We start from the raw sequence: 22,093 nt of genomic DNA, 5'->3' as shown, positions 1-22,093 counted from the left end.
AAGACCCACCATCCAATAAATGAAAAGAGGTACTTTACTAAGTTAAGATTACAACCCTAATGAATTTTCTTTTTTTTTTAATTCTCTTCAATAGAAACAAAATCTCATGCAAATTTACATCACACTCCACACACAGAGTTGTTACATTCTTATTAGAGCTATCTGCGAAATTTAGAAAGAATAATTAGAAAGAATGAGAAATACAACTTCAGTGAAATCTGCTTTGATTCATTCTCCACCACTTTCTGTTCCCACTACAGTCACAAACAAGTCAATTAATCTTCCCACGCACCATTTCCCCCCACAAAAATGTGTACAGTACTGCCTGCCCGTCTTACAGCAGCACCAGGAGTTTCAGAACATGCAAAACTCACTCTAGCCCACAGGCAAACAACCACCAGTGCAAAGCTGTTATATAATTAAAGATGTGTGATGTTAAGAGCAGTTAGCATCTAATGACAAATTTCAAAATCAGTAACAAAATGTGTACACGCTCCTGCAATAATGCCCTTATTTGAAAAACTTTGTATCAGAAAGCTCAGGAAAAAAAATTCCTGTCTTGTAAAGTGCCCACAATTGGCTGATGATTTTAAATCCCTCCTGTGTCTGTGGGAATTCATAGTGCCCTGCACTTCACAGGTCCAGACCATCCAACATACTGCTTTCTGCACATGGTATATATATTCAGGTCTCATAAGCATTCCTGATTTATTCACTAAAGACGTCCGCTCATTTCTGTGTTCCCATTACTGAGAAAAACACCATGGGAGATAACAGACTTGAATGCATGTGAAGTGGAGCAGTAGCAGTTAACAAGCACATGGAATAGTTATTTTCAGCAATACTTGTTAACATTCTGTCCTTTAAGGTGGATAATCAGTTTTAAGAAATCAAATGAACACACAAAACCAGACTGTGAACAGAGTCATTGTAAAACTTGTGGGTACTTTCACAAGGCCAATTCAGACAACTGGAACTGAAAAAGAAATGGAAAGCAAGACAAACTACGAAGCAAATCGAGCTAAAAAGCTGTCCCCATATCCAGGAATACCTAAAGCACAAACAAAACAGCTATGGAAATCGGGGCACATGGTATTCTAACGCCTGATGGGAATATTTGAGGAGAGATGGGCGAAGGGAGAAAAAATGCAAAAATTCCAGATCCCCACATATATTCAACTCTGAGCAAGTGTCTTACCTCGAGTTTATATGCCCTGTCCCTGCTGAGGGGCTCCAAAGGAAAACTCAGGTTATTTGCTTCTGCCAGGAAACGCAAATCAAAATAATACTTGGCATAAACACTGGAGGGAACATTAATATTGAACTGCAACAGCTCAAGAAACTGGCGTTCCAGCTCATTCCTGTAGAAAGAAGATAGACGTGAAATCATATTTCAGACTGTGCATTCTGAATGTAATTTACTTTAAATTGCAAATGGTATAAACCAAGTTCATTTCTTATTCTTGCCAGATGCAATTATCCTAGCCTAACTCTACCAAGTTCTATCAGCATACGTATGCCAATGGGGAACACGAAATATGCTGCACCTTGCAGCTGCTACTGTGATGCCAATCAAACACAGACACAAACCTTTACTTGCAGAAGGGCACCTTTATCAGCCTAGCTAATACAATCTGGGAAAGAAAAGCTAGCAGGAAAAAAATTTTCTTGTAGTTTCTGCAGTACCTCCACTAGGTGGGTCTGCACCCACAGCCATGCAGACACAAAAGCACAGACAGGCCCTACATTTGTCAGGCATCTCTCATAAATGCCGCAAATTACTCTAACACCTAAATTACTGGAGAAGTTATTTACTCTCTTCAGTCTTTCACAATCAATCATTTAAAAATAGTCACGGGAAACTGGAATTTTGCAGCATACTGTCTTATCTTTCTTTATGAACAGAACGAAGAAATTTTTCCCTAGGACACGCAATCAAAATTCACAGTGGTGATCATTTGTTTTTCAGTACCTAAAACAAATGTGTTTGCCAAAATACCTGATAGGAACAGAGGTCCTATTTGAGCTCCCACCCCATGAAAACTTTGGAATAGCAATACATTATTACCTACACCAATATATTAAAAAGTATATTAAGAAATACGTAAATCAACAAAATTAAGGACTGGAAATTTTCATAAATTGCACGGTAACTAGATATCCTACATAATACTTATGCAGGGACATATGATATATTCAAAACAGTGATTTCAAGATATGAGAAATAAAAAACAAATGGGTGGTAAAAGCTGTACATGTTTGCTGAAGAGTATATGGACTGCACAGCTGTGTTACCAGCAGGTATTGACTATGATATCACATTTAAGTCACATTTTGACTGCAGTGTAAGTGTGCAAGGAATGTGCAGGCAGTTGGCAATAGAAGAGGAAAGATCTGAGGATAAAAAGAGAAGTACTGATACGGTAGTTTTTCAACACTGAATGATTTTTCTTCTTCTCATTCTTTACTCTTACATCATAATCATTGTCTTTCCTTACTTTCACAGTCTCTCTGCCAAAGTTCTATGTTTACATAACAATAAATACTAATTAACATTAAAAGACTACCTAAAGGCTGGATAGACTCTTTGACATGAATTTACACTGTTGAAGATTCTAGCTTTTAAAAAATCCAAATTTTAAAAAATTTTTAAAATTACATTTTAAGACATCTATCAATAAATACAGAAGGTATCTTTAAATGTCCTTTTATACTGCCAAGAGTTTAGTTTCTGCAAGCTAAGCCCAAAGGTCTATGTTAATGGATAATATAAAGCCTATTTTAATGGAGAAAGATGTTGGCTGTACCTCTTTTGAAGAGCATCCCCAAATCATAGAATCATAGAATGGTTTGGGTTGGAAGGGACCGTAAAGATCATCTAGTTCCAATCCCCCTGCCACAGGCAGGGACACCTTTCCTCTAGACCAGGTTGCTCAAAGCCTCATCCAATCTGGCCTTGAACACTGCCAGGGAGGGGGCAGCCACAACTTCTCTGGGCAACCTGTTCCACTGTCTCAACATCCTCACAGTAAAGAATTTCTTCCTAAAATCTAACCTAAATCTACCCTCTTTCAGTTTAAAACATTTACCCCTCGTCCTGTCACCACTTGCCCTTGTAAATAGTCCCTCTCCAGCTTTCCTGTAGCCCCTTCAGGTACTGGAAGGCTGCTAGAAGCTCTCCCCGGAGCCTTCTCTTCTCCAGGCTGAACAGCCCCAACTCTCTCAGCCTCTCTTCATAGGAGAGGTGCTCCAGCCCTCTGATCATCTTCATGGCCCTCCTCTGAACTCACTCCAAGACCTCCATGTTGCTATTATGTTGGGGTCCCAGAGCTGGATGCAGCACTGCAGGTGTGGGGTCTCACGACAGCAGAGTAGAGGGGCAGAATCACCTCCCTCGACCTGCTGGCCACGCTGCTTTTGATGCAGCCCAGGACACGGTTGGCCTTCTGGGCTGCAAGCGCATATTGCCGGCTCATGTTGAGATTCTCGTCAACCAAATCTTTAAGAACAACACATAGCCTCAGATTCTTACAACCCCTAGTTCCCAGATTTGAAGGTTAGATCAGCAGGCTAAGTACAACTGAGAAAGAACAAAAAAATACAGATATTTCAGATTTGAACTCATGTAATATAACTAACCACCGTACCATTCTTCCCCGATACATCCACATTAGACTGCTTTAGCATGTGCTTTCCTGTGGCCACTCCCCGAATTCACAAAGAAACTCAAGGTAATGCTACATACATGACTACAGACACGTACTGCAGCTCAGTCCTCCCAAGTTCTCTGTTAGCTTTTAGGCACAGTTCAACATACTGCTGGTGACTTATAAAACTCAAAAAGGTCTGCATGATGTTTTCCAAGATACACTTATGCTGAATGATTCACAGCAGTTAAGGATTTTGACCTAGAATTTGTCTGCCTTATTAATATAAACAATGAAAGCCACCATCCTGTGTAGATCTAGACACTTCAAAATCACAATACTGTGCTGTCCCAACTTTGCTTGGGACAATTGAAAAATAAGAAAGAAAAAAAAAATCCCCCACATTAGGGATAGGAGGAAAAAAAAAATTGGAAAAACTGGCAGCAGGAATATAAACATCAGGTCAACAAGCACCAAAATCTTTGCTAGAGGGTTCACAAGGAGGCCCAAATGCAAAGCCCACGAGCTATATAGAGAGCACCAAGTATCATATAGAGAGTACAGGCTCCCCAAAGGCTTCCAGTTTTGCATTTTGTGAGAACCCTAAAATCTTTAAGAAAAGGTTAAGAAGCTAAAAACTTTGAGGGCCAGGACGACTCACAGTTTGGCTTCGGAAATGCGTAGTGCCAATGCTAACACGGGAGCACAGGTCTGCCATGTGAGCAATGGTGTTACATAGCTCAAGTGCAACTTCTAACAGCAGAACCATCACGTGTTTGTCAAAAACAATAACCTCTTTTTTTGTTTCCTTTCACACCATCACAGTGTGCCTCATCACCTGCCTTCAAAACAGCCCTGAGAATCAGCAATTTCAAAACTCATATTTGTAACCATTCCTGATTAATACTGTCACACGGCACAGTTGAACCTGTCAGTCTCCTTCAACCTGTTCAGCACTCTACCGAAGCTCATGTCCCAGCTTTAGAAATACCATAAAAGCTCCCAATTTGTCTTGGAGGAGCAATGAATGGAGGGAGGCCCTTACTGCCACAGAACACCCGAAAGCATGAGAAAAGGATCAAGGGAAAAGTAGCAAAATCATTCAGGAAACACTCAGAACAGTCAAGGAAGCATCATCCAATTGTTCTGCATGGAATAATACTGCACACAGAAATGTGAAGGGTCTGATTCTTGTCTTCCCTATCCCGCCTTTTATTTTGGAAATCTCATTCTGTCTGGGTTATGTCAGAAAAGAAGTATCATCAACCATCCTTAAAGTAGCTTCCATATTTTAAAACAGATACTGACATGGCATTATGTGGTATTTCCCACCTCCATTTGGAAATGAGAGTTTTCCCCAAAACTAATGAAAGTACTTACAGCAGACCACAGCCATGCAAGCTGTGCGTCTTTGACTCGGGGAAAAAAACCCACCTTATTACAAATTGCTTGTTAATACAAGATCTAGAGATAGCTCTTCTAATACTTGAGCAATGACAGCTACTCACAATTTATAAGTCTTATCTAGCAGTGTCTGAGCATGTTTAACTCAAAGAAATCAGCTGACTACTAACTTTCCCTTACAGATCATTTTTTGACCAGCTATAAATCTGACAAACAGCGAACTATTAAACTAAATTATGTCTGCTTTAGCAAAAATGCTTGGCCTTGCACTGCTTTGAGATTGCAAACTGAGATTCTAAAAAAACGTTCTGTCTGTATAAATGTTTCTTCTCATCTACTTCCCTCTTCCCTCCTCCCAGAGTGCTTCTCCACAACAAACTCTCTTCAGTGGCTGCGATCTTGACTTGAGTTAAAGCAGAGACAAGTCTATATACTTCTCATTACAGATACTTAGCTCTGCTTAAAAGAGCTCTGAAACACAGAGATACTGTACTAAACCATCTTTTTAATAATTTTATTGTTATTAGCTCTTAAAAAAAAGGGTGCACTAGTAGACAGAAAAGGTCACTCTCTGAATGCACAAGCCTCAGTGGCCTGTCGAGGCATCCAGTCCCCCCGGCAGCATCCCAGCAACAATTCCAATTGCAGCCCTTCCAGTACCGCTCTCGCATGTGTGCCAGCTCAGGTAAGGGCACCTTGGAAAGTATGCGTGGTATATGACTCAGCTCTGAATGTATAGATGATCTACCTGGTCTTGTGCAAAGCATTTGACACTGTCCCGCACAACATCCTTGTCTCTAAATTGTAGAGACATGGACTTGACAGATGGACCACTCAGTGGATAAGGAATTGGCTGGATGGTCGCACTCAAAGAGTTACGGTCAACGGCTCAATGTCCAAGTGGACACCAGTGACGAGTGGCATTCCTCAGGGGTCAGTATTGGGACCTGTCCTGTTTAATATCTTTGTCGGCAACATGGACAGTGGGATTGAGTGCACCCTCAGCAAGTTTGCTGATGGCACCAAGCTGTGCGGTGTGGTAAACATGCTGGAGGGAAGGGGTGCCATCCAGAGGGACCTTGACAAGCTTGAGAGCTGGGCCTGTGCAAACCACATGAAGTTCAACAAGGCCAAGTGGAAGGTCCTGCCTGTGGGTCAGGGCAATCCCAAGCACAAATACAGGTTGGGTGGAGAATGGATTGAGAGCAGCCCTGAGGAGAAGGACTTGGGGGTGATAGCTGATGAGAAGCTCAACATGACCCGGCAATATGCGCTTGCAGCCCAGAAGGCCAACCATATCCTGTGCTGCATCAAAAGCAGCATGGCCAGCGGGTCGAGGGAGGTGATTCTGCCCCTCTACTCTGCTCTCGTGAGACCCCACACCTGCAGTGCTGCATCCAGCTCTGGGACCCCAACATAATAGCAACATGGAGGTCTTGGAGCGAGTTCAGAGGAGGGCCACGAAGATGATCAGAGGGCTGGAGCACCTCTCCTATGAAGAGAGGCTGAGAGAGTTGGGGCTGTTCAGCCTGGAGAAGAGAAGGCTCCGGGGAGAGCTTCTAGCAGCCTTCCAGTACCTGAAGGGGCTACAGGAAAGCTGGAGAGGGACTATTTACAAGGGCAAGTGGTGACAGGACGAGGGGTAAATGTTTTAAACTGAAAGAGGGTAGATTTAGATTAGATATTAGGAAGAAATTCTTTACTGTGAGGGTGGTGAGACACTGGAACAGGTTGCCCAGAGAAGCTGTGGATGACCCTTCCCTGGAAGTGTTCAAGGCCAGATTGGATGGGGCCTTGAGCAACCTGGTCTAGTGGAAAGGTGTCCCTGCCTGTGGCAGGGGGGTTGGAACTAGATGATCTTTACGGTCCCTTCCAACCCAAACCATTCTATGATATTTCTGCTCTTAACAAAGACAATGCTAATTTCAAAAGGAATATACAGTTAATAACCTCTACAAGGAATTTTATTTTTTTCTAAATAATTATGGTGAGTAACACAATATGATTTTTTAAATGGGGAAAGTATATTTGTATTTTTCATATTGTTGATTACATGGGGGGGAACAGGAAAAAAAACTTTGTTCTGTTTCTCTTTTTACACAAGTATTTGACTCTTTACAGATTTGTACAACTTGGAAAAAAATTGTTTGGCTACACTTTCTCTCACACTAAGGAAAAGACTGTGAAGTCTCAGAAGACTTGCTCTTCCTTTGTCTAGACATCCTGGTTTTTGTTTTGCGAACCGTTCTATGATTCTAAGATACAAACCCCAGGCACTTCAGCCAATACATGTAACACCTGCTAACCAACCAAACAAAAAAGCACTCAACTATTTAGTGAAATGAGCATTAATTTTAGTATTTGTAAATACTAAGATCTTAATTGTGTTTATTCCTACTACAGTTCATTTTATTACTTTTGAAGTATACTTTTAATATGACTCAGGAGTACCCAGCCAGCTACCACAACTCTCTGTGCTGTTACAATATGCACTTCTTATGGATGCCATCACACAAAAAACAAAAGGAAAAATGGAAATTTGTCTTTGCAAGTTAAAATACTAGATTTTTAACATCTTGGAAACAAACTCAGCAGGATACAGGGGGAAAAAAGAACCCAAAACTCAAAAGCCGTAATTTTGAATAATGGCAGTAAATAAGTGAGTGGTCATCTAAGGGTCATTAGGATCACGACAATGTTTTTTCCTGCCTCACATGTTCGTCTACTGTCTGTATGGAGAACTAGCACGACAGTAAATGTTGAAGTGAATACATGCAAGCTCACTGGATGTGGGTTTTCTGGCCAAGTCACACATTTAAATATTCTGCAGGTCTGTTTTCATCACCATGCAGAACATCCAGTGGTAAAATACACTTCAACCAGAAAACAAAAATAATTCATGTCTTCTATGTAAGCAACTGTCAAGTAGACCTCATGCCATCTATCAGCATCCACCATGTTTAGATACAACGCTAATATACAAACTTTATATAATTTATGAGAGAACTTCCCGTCCCCCTCATACACAGAGATCTTGGCATTCATTGACAAAGATAAACATACTGCACTCACATGTCTTCGACCGAGATATCTTTCAGGATCTGGCAGTAATCCACGTTCCACACTGCCTGGTCGTCCCAAACTTTGGATGCCAGTAGAATTGCACCCAATACAATTCGCTTCCAGTTTGCTGGACAAATATCTATCTCTGCATAAGTTAAAAGTCTTTCAAGATATACCTGTGGAAAGACATTAAAATAAAGACTTAATCTATCTGGCTATTAAGTAGAAATGAAAAAGGAAACTATTCTCATAAAACCATTCCAGCAACTTTAAAACAGTAACCTGCTCTCAAGAAGATTCTTTTATAAAAGCTGTAGGTTTCAATACATACATCTATGCCAAGCTCAAGACTGGATGTGATAAATTCATATTTTAGTTGGCCTTTGCCTTCTGATCATATTACCAGAACCAAACCTGTTATTTTTCTATCTGTAACTGTTCCTAATATAGCCATATGTTGGAATGAATTCAAATGATAGCTTAAAAAGTATTAATAAAAATAAATAAAATGCTAATTACTAATGAGGAAAGCAAGGGTATGCTACCAATAATAGTTACTAGCTATCATAAAAATAACTATAGTTGCAATTTACAGGCAATCAGTTATCAGATATGATATCATGTCATGCAGGGCCCCTCTGGTGAGCCTGTGTGAAGAGGCTCTATAGGCACCTATAGGATGGATGAAGGAACAGTTACCACAGAAACAGCAAGCTGAATGGAGAGCAAAAGTATGTGCTAAGAAGGTAACTCATAACAGTTTCCTCTGGACCAATAAGCTCTGGAGATGAGTAACACTAATCCTGTTGGACCTACAAGAACTGATAAACTCAAGACACCATGGTTTGGCCCAATCTGCTTAAGACCACCAACACAGGCTAGCATCAGCCAGAGCTCGTACAACCCAGACCTCATTCAAGAGAGTTGTGGCTACTATTTACAAAGACTACAGGATTATATATGCACATCTGATGAAACAAGGGACCCTGGAGGGACTTTCTGAACACCTACCAAAAAGCTGCTGGCAGGGGTGCAGTATGACCCTCTGTTTCCAAACATAGAGCTAGGCTGGTGCCCCCAGCTGATGCTCCAGCCAGGGAACTACGGGCGAATCCATGAGGGATCCACAGCAGCGAGTAAGTCAGCATGCTGTGTGAATAGTTACCTGCTATCGACAACAGCAGCTCAATAACATTAATAATAACAGACTGATAAACAAAACGCATTCTAAGAAATACTAGTTGTGGGTGATCTGTGTGGCCCCCTACGCTACCCCCTGTTAGGGAAAGGGAAATTACAACAGTTATGCATATTTACATGTGAGGTGAACAAAACTGACTACGTCTGCAATCCACAACATTCAACAGTTTATACACCATCTGAGCAGACATAATACATCTCTTGCAGTTTGACTAACTTAATGCTTATTAGCACCTAATCAAATAATACCCAAAGAATAGCTAATATATGTAAAAAAATACCCAAAGAATAGCTAGTACATAAAAAAAAAAACCAAAACCGAAAACCAAATAATACCTGAAGAATAGCTAATATATCAAAAATGCAATGTAGGATACATGCTGGTAAGGATTTGATGAGAAGGGAAAAGGGGGAACATAGGGCGGAAACTTGAAACCCAGAACAGCTCACTTGTATTTTTCTATAAGGATTTGCACTCATACAAGCACACAGAGTTCCTTCAGTGATTTGTGCTTCTTGAAAGGTCTAGTATTAGCAGAAAATATTATTCAATTAATAATAAAATACTAATTAATATATTTTGAAGCTCATTTATTTTTATGACTCCACAATAACATCAAGACCAATTACATCCTTCATATAGTTTTGTTGAGTAATTTTCACAATTATGATATGTACAAGTAATTAGAGCTTGGCAACAAAATCACTGAAAACAGTAGACAGCTGTTGTATAATTTAAAGCTTTACAGAAAAAAAATCTGGTTTATGAAAAAAACATTAAATATCTGAATACATGTACACAGATACTCAGCCCACAAAATGACCTGTCTCTCACACTCTGCAGTATAAACAGCATACTAAGCAAGAAAATCATGGGAAAAAATACAAACCACACAATATTAGACAACTTTTGATCAAAGTGGTCACCACAAAGTTTAAGTTCTTTACTCTTACTGAAGGAAAATAAAACTCGAGTTACAGCATCTGTAACGGTCGCTAATACAGTCATATTACAATGAATTCATGGGTAAAAAGTATACAACTTTCTCTCCTCAACAGACCACCTCTCCCAAGCAACAGACTTCTCAGTCCACTGTGAGGCTGTTACAAACAGGTTTCACTTCTGGCAATGATTTAAGTAAAATGAGATGCAGTCATTTATTAAGTTAGTAAATTCTGCTCTGATTTGGAAGGAAACTTTTGTTACTGCCTTCCCTAGCATCAAGGAAGTGAACCTGCTCTGCAGTTTCATTTCTTACCCGTGGAACCACTTGCTGTGCATGAAGGAGCAGAACTTGAGACTGGAAGTGCTTCGGCACGACAATGCAGACATATTTACTAAAACCAACAATGAGTCCTGATACGCTACTCTATAAAAATGCAGGTTTGTGTTTACTGAAGAATAATCTATTCTTTGTATCTTGTAATATATCTTATAACATCCTCTTCACTGCACTGTGATAAAAAACAATTAGGTGGTTATTTAGGTCTACATTGACTGAAAGAAACTAGCAGGAGATTTTATGAGATACTCTGATGAAAGTACAATATACATACAAAATATCACACCTACCTGAAAGGCTGCATATTTTATAAAAACAGAACACTGCTTGGGATTCTGAAGGACCAGCATTGTGTTTTAAATTTTAAATAACTGAAGAGATTCTTCTACAGATGCTGAAGGAAATTTACTTCTGCTCTAACAGAAGAAATACATGGCCGCCAAGAAAACTGAAAATACTCCTTTAAGATATATACATTTTAAAATAATGTTGAAGTTTTTTACTTACCAATTTAAAACATTTTTTTAAGAGGGACTATGACAGATTTATAGATAATTACTGAAACCCACTAAAACATTTAGAAAATATTTATCCCAAGCTTTGGAGATATCTGTACCTTCAAATAAATACTGGACTAACTTTAAACAAGTAACATAACTAACTTATAAAAGGAGCTTACATACAAAATGGTAGATGCATAGAAATCGTATCTGGGAAAACATCATCTCCTTGATACTACTAATGCCAAAATAGTTTCAATGAATTTTTGAAATTATAGAATACTCAAAAAATCTGAATAGTTTGAGTATGTTGGATATTACAGACTGGTCAAATAATTAAAAAAAAAAGGTCTCAGTAAAAGACCTTCGGCTTTCTCACTCCCCAAAGGGTGCTCTATTTTTCTTGTATTAATGAGGAATCAACCTTGATCTTGTTTTAGACACTTTGCTGAACTCAATCTATGTCATCAGGCAGAAAAAGACAGGCATAATAAACATTTAAAAATCTTTGTGAAAACAAAGTTATACTCAGCTACAAAGTCAGAATATTTACAGCATGAGACCTCACAGATAAAACTATTGATTTTTCAGGTTTTTTTTTTCTTAAAAAATAGAAATGTACAGGTAGCAAGATATCATTAAACTAAAGTTGAATTTTTCAAGAGGCCAGATACCAGACTCCTGAATACACCATTTCTTCTTTAGCTATGATTTGCCCCTGCATGTCATTCTAACACTAAGGAAAATCATAACGTTATCTTATAATACTGTAGAACAAAAGAGCATTAACTGCTCAAAAATTTATTTTCCTTCATAAGGAAGGCAAAATGCTATTTAAGTACAAAATTATAAATTCCAAATTATGTGTCAAGCCCATTATTAAAAACAGCATTTTTGACTTTTTAGTTAGAGCATCACTTTGAAAGGACTCTGAAGTACAAAATTTGGTACTGGGAGTTTTGCCTATGAAGGCTTTCCAAGTGGTATACGAATTCAAAACAAACAGCACAGTTTAAATGCTTTGAGAAACAAAAATTAAGTCCCTAAAAATAAGCAAGTAGTCACTCTAAGGCAAGGGTTCATGACAGAAACTGAAAGAAAAGTGTGTAAGTGGGTGAGGTGGTAACAGTGGTGGAGACTCAAAAGACTCACCATTCCTCTAAATGATCCAGTAACACTTATAAAACCACAGAAACACAAAGCTCAGTAAAAAGGTGGCACGTGGGTCTCACCAGAGCCTGCACTACCTGATGGTTCTACTTAAAAGGCTGCCTTTCACTTTCCAGGCAGCCTGTGTAAACAAACCCCTTTCACACTATATTACTCAAACAAATTTGTTCAACTTAGCAAGTAAAGCTGCTCCTTGAATTATGAACAAACAGCATTCCCTTGAATTGTCCCCGGGAAGCAGAAGACTTCTTTAAAGCAATACACCATGCTAATGCAGGAAGCTTCGTAAACAGAAAGCGTATGGAAGCCATAATATCATGCCACTCTTAAATTAGGAAATGAACTTCATTTGCTTTACAGCAGTGCTGAATTTGATCCTTTAGTGTTAGTGCACACCTCTTAAATTGCAATTTCTCAAATGCAGTTTTAGTAGATTTTAAATGAATACTCCACATCTATAGATACACAGAACATGCAAAAATCAGAAAATAGTATCCTTTCGTACGTGCAGATCTAGTTTAGAAAAAGAGATAAAAAAGGGAAAAAAAAAAAGGAAACAAAGTAAGGGTTCTGTTGTAGGCTCAAATTCAAAGGCATTCAGGAAAGAAAAAGCAAACTGATAAGAACAGATAACAATAACATTGCAAGGAAAGACACAAAGAAGAATAATTCATAGCAGATGAACTTACACCTTGAGCAGATGAACTTACACCTAAGTAAAAAGGGAGTATAAACTTGCTACTACATTCCCACCAGCATGAACTAGAGAAATCAGCTTTAAAAATTAAACAGGAGCTTGACAAGACACTATTCTTGTACCACCTTCATTAGCATATTTGAGCATCTTCCAATAGCATGATGAACAATATGAATAATTGCTCGAGTTCTTGGTGATAACTTGGGCTTAACTCCAGATATACAATTTGCTGGAGTGAAACTCTGTAACAGTTTCTGATAAAACTGAAGATGATAAATTCCTCGCCAGCAGAAAGGCGCTTAGTGCAGCTTCTGGCTCCTTTCCTGAAGATGCCTTAAAAGAGAGCATTTTGTTTTGTTCACTTGATGTGGCCTCCCTGACTCAGTCTTGGGTTTTAAGTGTGTGTGTTCAAGTAAGAGAAAAAGAACAAGACTTCTTCTTGCAGCAAACATTTGTAAAAGTTTACTGAGGTCCTCAGCTGATGTTGGAATTCACTGTAATCTAGGACTTGTCTCCCAAAGATACGCCAATGCTGTCACATTAGTGTAGTTCTTCAACTTCCAATCAAGCCCACTCAGTTACATACACAGTCTTCTTCCTAGCTCACTCTAGCTCTAGTTTGAAGAGAAGCAAGTGACTCTGCAGATAGTGAAATTTAGGCAGAGGAAAGGCTGGTACACACTTGAGCTCTCGCCCTACTGATATGGAGTATCCTGGTAACAGCAGTATATGCATAGTAAAGTGAGCTCTGTCTCCTATGCAAATGTGAGAAAGTTCATTATTCCTGACAAAGGGAGCTGTCAACCACTGCTTTTAACCTCAGAGCATTTCAACATACTAGGGCCAGGCCACAGTAACAGCCCAAGCACCAAGATTTTGACTTCGATGGGACATCAGAGTAAAAAGGAGAGGTAGAGTCTGCCACATGCTCAGCAGCCTCTGCTGCTGAAGGGGGATGCTTCTGGCTGCTGCAAGGATGTGCTGAATCAGTGCAGACTTTTGGAGAAGGGCCAGGTGGCTCTCAGCCCGTTTGAAGAGGAAGGCTGGTGGGTGTCACTACGCTACTCATCCCAAACAAACTTGTGGCTGGTGGGAGAATACCACCTGCTTTTGCTGGCAAAAGCAAGCGAGTCTTCCCACATGCAGACAGGCATTAAAAAACCTCTTTTTTTAAAAAAAAAAAAAAAAAAAGAGAAAAAATTACTGAAAACATTGACCCTGTAATGGTAAATGTGACATAAGGAAATGTCACTTGTATGCAATTATGTCTATACATTGAATAGTGTTTTAAACAGAATCACACAGAATCACAGAATCAACCAGGTTGGAAGAGACCTCAGGGATCATCGAGTCCAACCATTGCCCTGACACCACCATGTCAAATAGACCACGGCACTAAGTGCCATGTCCAGTCTTTTCTTAAACACATCCAGAGATGGTGACTCCAGCACCTCCCTGGGCAGCCCATTCCAATGTCTAATAACCCTTTCTGAAAAGAAATTCTTCCTAATGTCCAACCTCAACCTCCCCTGGCGAAGCTTGAGGCTGTGTCCTCTTGTCCTATCGCTAGTTGCCCAGGAGAAGAGGCCAACTCCCACTTCACTACAACCTCCCTTCAGGTAGTTGTAGACTGCAATAAGGTCACCTCGGAGCCTCCTCTTCTCCAGGCTAAACAACCCCAGCTCCCTCAGCCATTCCTCATCGGTCAGACCCTCCAGACCCTTCACCAGCTTGGTCGCCCTCCTCTGGACTCGCTCCAACACCTCAACATCTTTCTTGAAGTGTGGGGCCCAGAACTGGACACAGTATTCAAGGTGCGGCCTCACCAGTGCCGAGTAGAGAGGGATGATCACTTCCCTAGACCGGCTGGCTACCGGCTGGCTACACTATTCCTAATAGAGACCAGGATGCCATTGGCCTTCTTGGCCACCTGGGCACACTGCTGGCTCATGTTTAGCCGGCTGTCGATCAGCACCCCCAGGTCTCTTTCCACCGGGCCGCTTTCTAACCACTCTTGCCCCAGCCTGTAGAGCTGCATGGGGTTGTTGTGGCCCAAGTGTAAGACCCGGCACTTGTTCTTGTTGAACCTCATGCTGTTGGTCTTGGCCCATCTATCTAACCTGTCCAAATCCCTCTGTAGGGCCTTCCTACCCTCCAAACACAGCAGTCATTTTCTTAAATATGGCTTTTGTAGCAAACAGAGTTGAGATACTGTGTGTACTATGCACTTCAGTATATTCGTGTGTTATAATCAATTTCGCTGGCTTAATTTTCAAAAGCAAAACACTTTCTTCATTTTCTTTAGGACTAGCTGCTGTAAAGTCATATAATAAAGCTGAATTTTAAAAGCTCACTGTAGAAAAGAATACTGTAACTTGCATCTCAGAATACTGGAAATTTACTTATATCTCAAGAGACCAAAAAATGCAGAAGAAACAATGTGAGAAACAACTTTTTTTTAAAAAAAACAGATGTCTGAAAAACCTCATCTCCTCTGGCTTATTTCAGTAGGTGTTCCTTTATAGAACCTGAACTAATAAAAGATAAAATGAGCTTTTAGAATCTGGAAGACATAAGTTAAAATAAATGCCATGATTTGCTTCCACCCAATTTTAAGAGCTGTATCCATGCTTAAGAAAAGAACTAAAGTTTAAAACAAATTGAAGTTGTTATACCAATGTTACTTTTCTTCAATTTAATTCATCCTTTGCAGTGGCTCTTCTGAAAGTAAGCTTTTGTGGTAAAACTTCTGAGCACTTCTCTACGAAACATTCAGAAGCTGAATTCCAAAAAGACAACAGATTTATTCTGCCTTAATTCAACACTTAGTTCTCCTCAAACACTAATAGCTTCCAAGAGCCATCTTCATCACACCTACCACGACCCACTTAGTTCTATGACTCTATGTTTATGGATTTTTACAGAATGATAACAAGACTATTTAAATAAAAGATTAAAGTTACTGATGTGACATTAGCAGAAGCTCTCAGTGGCTTCAGTCAAACAACACATCATTCTGAAATTTTCCCAGCTTGCAAACAAGTATAACTCAGTGTTAATATCAAAAACACTACAATCTTCAAAATTCAGTTCCTAGCTGAAATGAAAATGCAGTTCCAATCTGGAAAGTATCAATGCACATTGGTCCATTAATACATTTTTACTTACAAACTCAATACCTCGGAGTCTGATGCCTCCATTATTAGTCTCCTGTGTTTGGGAATGAACCACACGGTTTTATACGACTGTCAGTCTAAAAAGCTTTGATGGACAACGCTTGCACCTCATTAGAGACATTTTAATAACCTGAGTGCATGTTAGAAGATACACTGCACAGAGTTACGATATCAGAAGAGCAATATTGGATTGTCTTCCCTCTCTTCTCACAGACTCACACCAAAATTTTCCAATGACTGACCTTTACACTTGGAATATCAGCAAACTATTATTTAATCGTAAGTGAAACCAGTTGGGTGATTTGCCTTTGTTAAGAATTCATTTATCTGAATTAAAAAGAATTTAATACTATTAATTAAATAAAATTACCACTCTGTGGGTATAGATAATCCCAAATTGGCTTCAAGTTCAACGAACTTTGGAGAGGTTCATTAGCTTAGATGCAGCACCACAGGAATGTAGTTAAACGGCTTCCAAAACCATTTCAGGTCCAGCAGAGGTACAGAACTGATTTGTTTCAGCACATATCTTGAGCTCATATATCTGCCAGACCCAAAATGGCTCCATGCTGAGCCTGTTTGGATGCCTCTGATCTTAACTCACAGGACTTGGACTTGCAATAGTATGGTGGAGAAGCATTTAGCCATCCATTACCACCACCATTCCTGGAGGGCTTTTTTTTAATCCAGACACAGAACTGTAACATGGCACAAAGCTAACCACATCGGCAGCAGCATCCGAGCTCCAGCAAGGCCACTTCTGAGCCAGAACTAATCCCTGGGGTGATTATGTGCAGTTGGGTGAATCCACCCTGGACTTCCTGGGTGTCTGATAGTAACCACAGCATCCAATGTGGTCCCAGTCATCTGGGATGTCCTGCTCCTGATGATTGTGGATAGCAGAGAGTTGGTTACACAACATCCCAATCAACAGAATATAAATCCATTTGAGGAAAGTGAAAACTAAAGATAGCAGTTCAGTTTTAATTAGTGGAATGCAGCATCTCATTTTTTCCATCTCAGAGGACATTATAACATACTTAGTATATTACATAATACTCTCAAGTAGAAAGAAAAGTTAAAATACTGGAGGAGGTTTATCACCTTTGTTTTTTTTTCCTTCAAGAGGATATATACCAAATATGTGTCAAATCATTTCATTTCAATATTTCATAATCCAAAGGAACACTCAAATTTTATTAAAATCCTATGATGGGGTTCTTATAGAAGTTTTTTTATCTTTGTTACTTCATTTTGAAGCTGTTTGACATTAACCTCCCAATACCCCACTGATACCTCTTATCACACTGGAGTTGCAGTCTAAGCACCCAAAATGCCATAATTTTTTTTTTAGCATTCCCTGAAAAAAATGGAGCAGGTTTTCTACAGAGGTTGTGAAATTTCCATCCTCGAAGAAATTCAGAACTCAACTGGGCAGGTCCTGATCAGCCTCATCCAGCTGGTTGTGCTCTGAGCAGGCCAGACCAGACGTAACCTCCAGAGGTCCCTTTCCACCTAAATTGTTCTGTGACTATATCTGTCTGCAGTACTGGAGTTTCCTGTGGTGCAACACGGAGAGGTCAGAAGTTGTGCACTGCCTCCAAGGAGGCTGAGTGGGAGTCCCAGCACACTAAAGAAACGGGCAATCACCGAGGAATGCCACTGACATTACTAGAACAATTCTGTATTTTGAGACAGCAGAAAGAGCAAAGCATTATCCTTTCCCATGCTGTTTTTATATTGCTTTATGTCAAATTCTATCTCTGTTTTACCAATAAAACTCTAGCGGCTTTAATTATTTCTCACTTGATTTGCATTGACAGAAAGGAGACTATGTTTTTGGCATTTTATTTACCATAATTGAGGATCTACAAATGAACACGTATTTGCAAAAACCTCATTCCCTCCCTCTCCCATTTAAACTCCATATGAACTCACTAGGTAACCCACAGCGTAAGTTGCGGGAACACAGAATAACTAACGAAAATTGTTTCCATCCCAACACATCACAAAGAAATACACAGTCCTCTCTCTTTAATGAGAAAACTTCAGTGTGTCACAATGCCTTGAAAATGAAAAGACATTTGTGCAGAAAAAATTATAATTGGTAGTGGGTCCCATATAGCCAAATTACGGCTCTAATACAATCACTAAATTGCCATATGCTCTGTTCTAAGCAATCAGACAGTTCCCTACCACGACTCTCCAGAAATAACTGTGCTTTGCAATTGCCCAGCTGGGCATTTAAAATGTTCCACAAAGGTCTGGTGCCATCCATTTGGTGGAAAAGGACATCACATCATCATGGTCCTTGCAAATTAATCCGATTTTTATTTTTGACACCAAATGTTGAAAAAGAATAACAACCGCAGTCAGAAAACTCTGAATGTGAAAAACCGCAAAGTACCATTGTAGATATTTATAGGAAGCACTAATGGAACTGAGAGAAAAGTCACATATCTCCAGGTTTGCCCCCTAATTTACTCATTTAAAGACAAAGATCTAAAATATAAAAATGCACTCAAACTATTAGGCAACATCAACTTCCCAGTCTAAAACTGGGATCAGTACTCATTCCTTGCCCACACAGAAGCCCTTAGAGATGCATCAGGAAACAGACACCCATTCTTTGACTGAATGTCCTCTGCTCTTGGGGATTTAAAAAAAATTCCTTCCCAACCTCCAGCTTGAACATTCTCTTTTTATGAAGTGTATATCCCAGCAGGCCTAAAGATGTATAAGTATTAGCCAACAATCATTCATGTGTTGTATGTTAGACTGCAGTCAAAAGATGAGAATAGCCCTAAAGCCAGGGACCAGAACCTGAGTCTTCTGCTCTCACCAGTGCCTGGAGCACAGGTATGAAGCCCCTGTTCCTCCTGGCCTTCTCCAGAGCATACCCTGACCCATGGCCAGCTGCCAAGGGGCTCAGGATGCACAGCACAGGTGGAAAGACCTTCTCTCTGCACCTGGGAGACCTTCTTCAGATGTGGCAAAGTGGTGGGCTTCAGCCACCTCCCAGGGAATGCCTGAAGCCCAAGACAAAGGTGGACACCAACAATATTGGATACACACAACTCTTCTCATGGGTTTCTGACATGAGGCGGAGCTCAGCTTCAATGCTTTGCCTTGCTCACCCAACCGCACTCACAATCCCTTACGGTCACTAGATGGAGAGTGACAGCGCCAAACCAAGCAACAAACAGTACATTGCATTGTACTTGGAGGTCTTCAGAGGAACCTGCATCTTCCATTAGCTGCATAAGGATGGGCAGTTATACTGGGCCAGCTGAAAAGGACCTCTGCTGCAGACCAAGTGTCTCTCTGAAATCTGATCACTTTTGTGCTTTTATTTCCTTTTAAACAAGTACCAGATTTTTGATACTTCAACTGAAATATGAAAAAAAAAAGGTACTTCATCAGCACTTAAAAATATCCCAGCTTTCTCCTTTCCTCCAAATACACAGAAAACAAAATTCTCCTTAAACACTATAATTTTCACAACACAGTTCAACAATATGCTCTCTCTACTTAGTTGCTGAAAATGTGACTGAAGAGTACAATAAGAACTCAGGAACATCTGGCTGGATTAATTAAATCCCTGTTTTTCATAAAGAGAATTTATACTTACGTACTTCAAATTTCCCCAATATCAAATCCCCTCACAGTATGAACTTTGTAACATATTTCAAAAGCACATTTCTCTGAACTTCATATAAATAATTCAGCTCACATATTGTATGTATTTACATACCACGGTATCTGATCAGTCTATAGCATGCAGACCTAGCATATTTGCCTATTTGCATATGCAAAATGTATCCTCACTGAAACTACTACAGCCATGGAAGTACATTAGGAGCCTTAGATTTGGCCTATTTGCAAAAAACTCTGAAAGTCGTGCCAAGACAAAACAGAAAACTTGGACCATTCTCCTCTTCAGGTCTAGTTAATAGGATTGTTTTTACAGAACAAAAGAACAAAGCATAAATATTTAATTCTCATGACATGCAAACACTATTGTTTTCCTGTTGGTATGGATAACGCTCCTGTTCACATTTTTTTTTGCTATCCAATTAGTAGATTAACATAAGTACAGCTTGCCACCTCCGCGCTTGAGAAGACTATGAAGATGAGACAGGCATTTCTCAGTTTTAGCAAGGGTGGGAACACTCTGGCTCAAGGGAGTGCATTATTTTTCTCACAAAGTCAGGTCACAGAGTACAGTTAGTTACAGTTGTTCACTGGGACAAAAAACACTATTTGAAAGACTTTAAATCAGCAACACAATTCTTAAAACTAGTTTTATTCTTATGGTGTTATTTTACAAATAAATAATGTGAATTAGTATTTAATTGTTTCAACCTGAGATTTTAATTTTTAACCTATCAGTATGGGAAATCTCTTGGCAGCTCTGGAGGCTGTGTGAAAATTAAATTTTTCGTTTAATTATAAATTGGTTTTGCTGTAATAGTGGAGGCTTTAATTGAAATATTTTAATTAAGTGCTTGAAGCAACATAATGCCGGCTTTTTGCTGGAGTCAAGCTTATCTAACAGTCTGGAGTTTCACATTTACTCAGCTCCTGTGCTGAACATACAGACTGCTATATAGCCAATTGCAACTTCTGCTTTTACCTGGCTAATGGCATGTAAGAAGACAAACAGCGAGTGCATTCAGCTACGCACCTTAGACCACATTAATAATTTGGGCAGTAAAAAGGGGCGGTTAGGACTCTTTAAAAATAATTAGAGTGAGTGAAAGAAAGACAGTAGTTGTTAGCATCTTGTTCAAAATGTACTGTGATCTCCACAGAGATACTTCCTGCCTTCTGGCAGCCCTCCCAGGAGGAACGAGGGGCAGACAGGACTATCAGATTACTCTCTGACGGATGGTCAGGCTATGGCAAAACATAAGCTGCAGCAGGGAATGCTGCTCTCTTCTGCTCCAGACAGGCCATCAAAATTGAAAGCACTTGCGAGGGTTCTTAAGTAGCAATATCAACACTATTAAGATTTCAGGAGTGTGGGGACAGGGGGAAGGGTTGATTGCTTTTTAACAGATTAATTTCCACATTTGAACATTTCAGAAACAATGCGATCTGTCTCTGGGGCCCCTCCTGATGACACTAACAAATAAAGAAACGGGATCTACAAATACAGAGGAAACTGAGAACAGCAACAGCAGAATTTCATACTTGTAAAACATAATTTATCCAAAAACTATGAAACTTTCTGGAAAGAGGGGTCAGGCAGGTGCTGTTATCCTGAAAACATGGGCAAGAATAGCAGAACAGTAATGCTGATCACTTGCACCAAATTTATCTGCAAACATCTGCATGGCTGCTTTAAGAACTAGGCTATATTACAGTTTACCTGTTATCATTGTGTTGGGTAAAAAACTCCAGCCACCTAAGGTTTCAATCACTAACAACTATAGAAACTGTCTCTGCAATAGAACAGATGAGTTAAAAACATTTATACTTCATTGCAGATCACAGCAAAAGAGTTACTTGCAGGGAAACCACATGAGAACCATAAGAGGCAAGGAAGTAGTTACAAATGAAAGGTATTGAAATATATGTCCGGGTTAATAAGATTTGTGGGGAAGAACTTTCCATGCACTGCAATAACAGGAAGATATTGTTATTAAAAAAAGTCCTCTTCCTCTCTACTAAACAGTACCCTCATTGATCAAATAACCTAAGATCTAACAACAGATAACTACAACAAGGTTCCACTGTATTTGACAGTAGATTAATTAAATTACACAAGAACATGCTGATTCACACAACGTATCTTGCCTCCAGCAGAAAACATGTAGGATGATAAAGAAGGACAAGTGCTTAGTGCAATTACGTAAACGAGACGGAGAAAACGTCATTTCAGAAGACAAGTGATCGCTGTGTCAAGTAACTAGGTAGAGTAATACTTCAAAATGCAAGAGCGGAGCAC

The 22,093-nt window shown here is 39.7% G+C and overlaps 1 protein-coding gene across 2 annotated transcripts in view; it reads right to left on the bottom strand.

Moving 5' to 3' along the window:
- CCNY (cyclin Y) overlaps positions 1-22,093 on the bottom strand; it is a 135,830-nt gene that overhangs the window by 6,868 nt on the left and 106,869 nt on the right. For both annotated transcript variants that reach the window (XM_068404670.1, XM_068404671.1), the window contains 2 exons: positions 8,124-8,290; positions 1,199-1,361 (listed from right to left, as the gene is read on the bottom strand). In XM_068404670.1, the coding sequence (XP_068260771.1) occupies positions 1,199-1,361; positions 8,124-8,290 (330 nt within the window). The remainder of the gene's footprint in view (positions 1-1,198; positions 1,362-8,123; positions 8,291-22,093) is intronic.

The sequence above is a fragment of the Nyctibius grandis genome, chromosome 7 (assembly GCF_013368605.1).
Source record: "Nyctibius grandis isolate bNycGra1 chromosome 7, bNycGra1.pri, whole genome shotgun sequence".
Classification (NCBI taxonomy): Eukaryota; Metazoa; Chordata; class Aves; order Nyctibiiformes; family Nyctibiidae; genus Nyctibius; species Nyctibius grandis.
The sequence above is the reverse complement of the archived record's forward strand: the minus strand, read 5'-3'. Positions and strand labels throughout refer to the sequence as shown.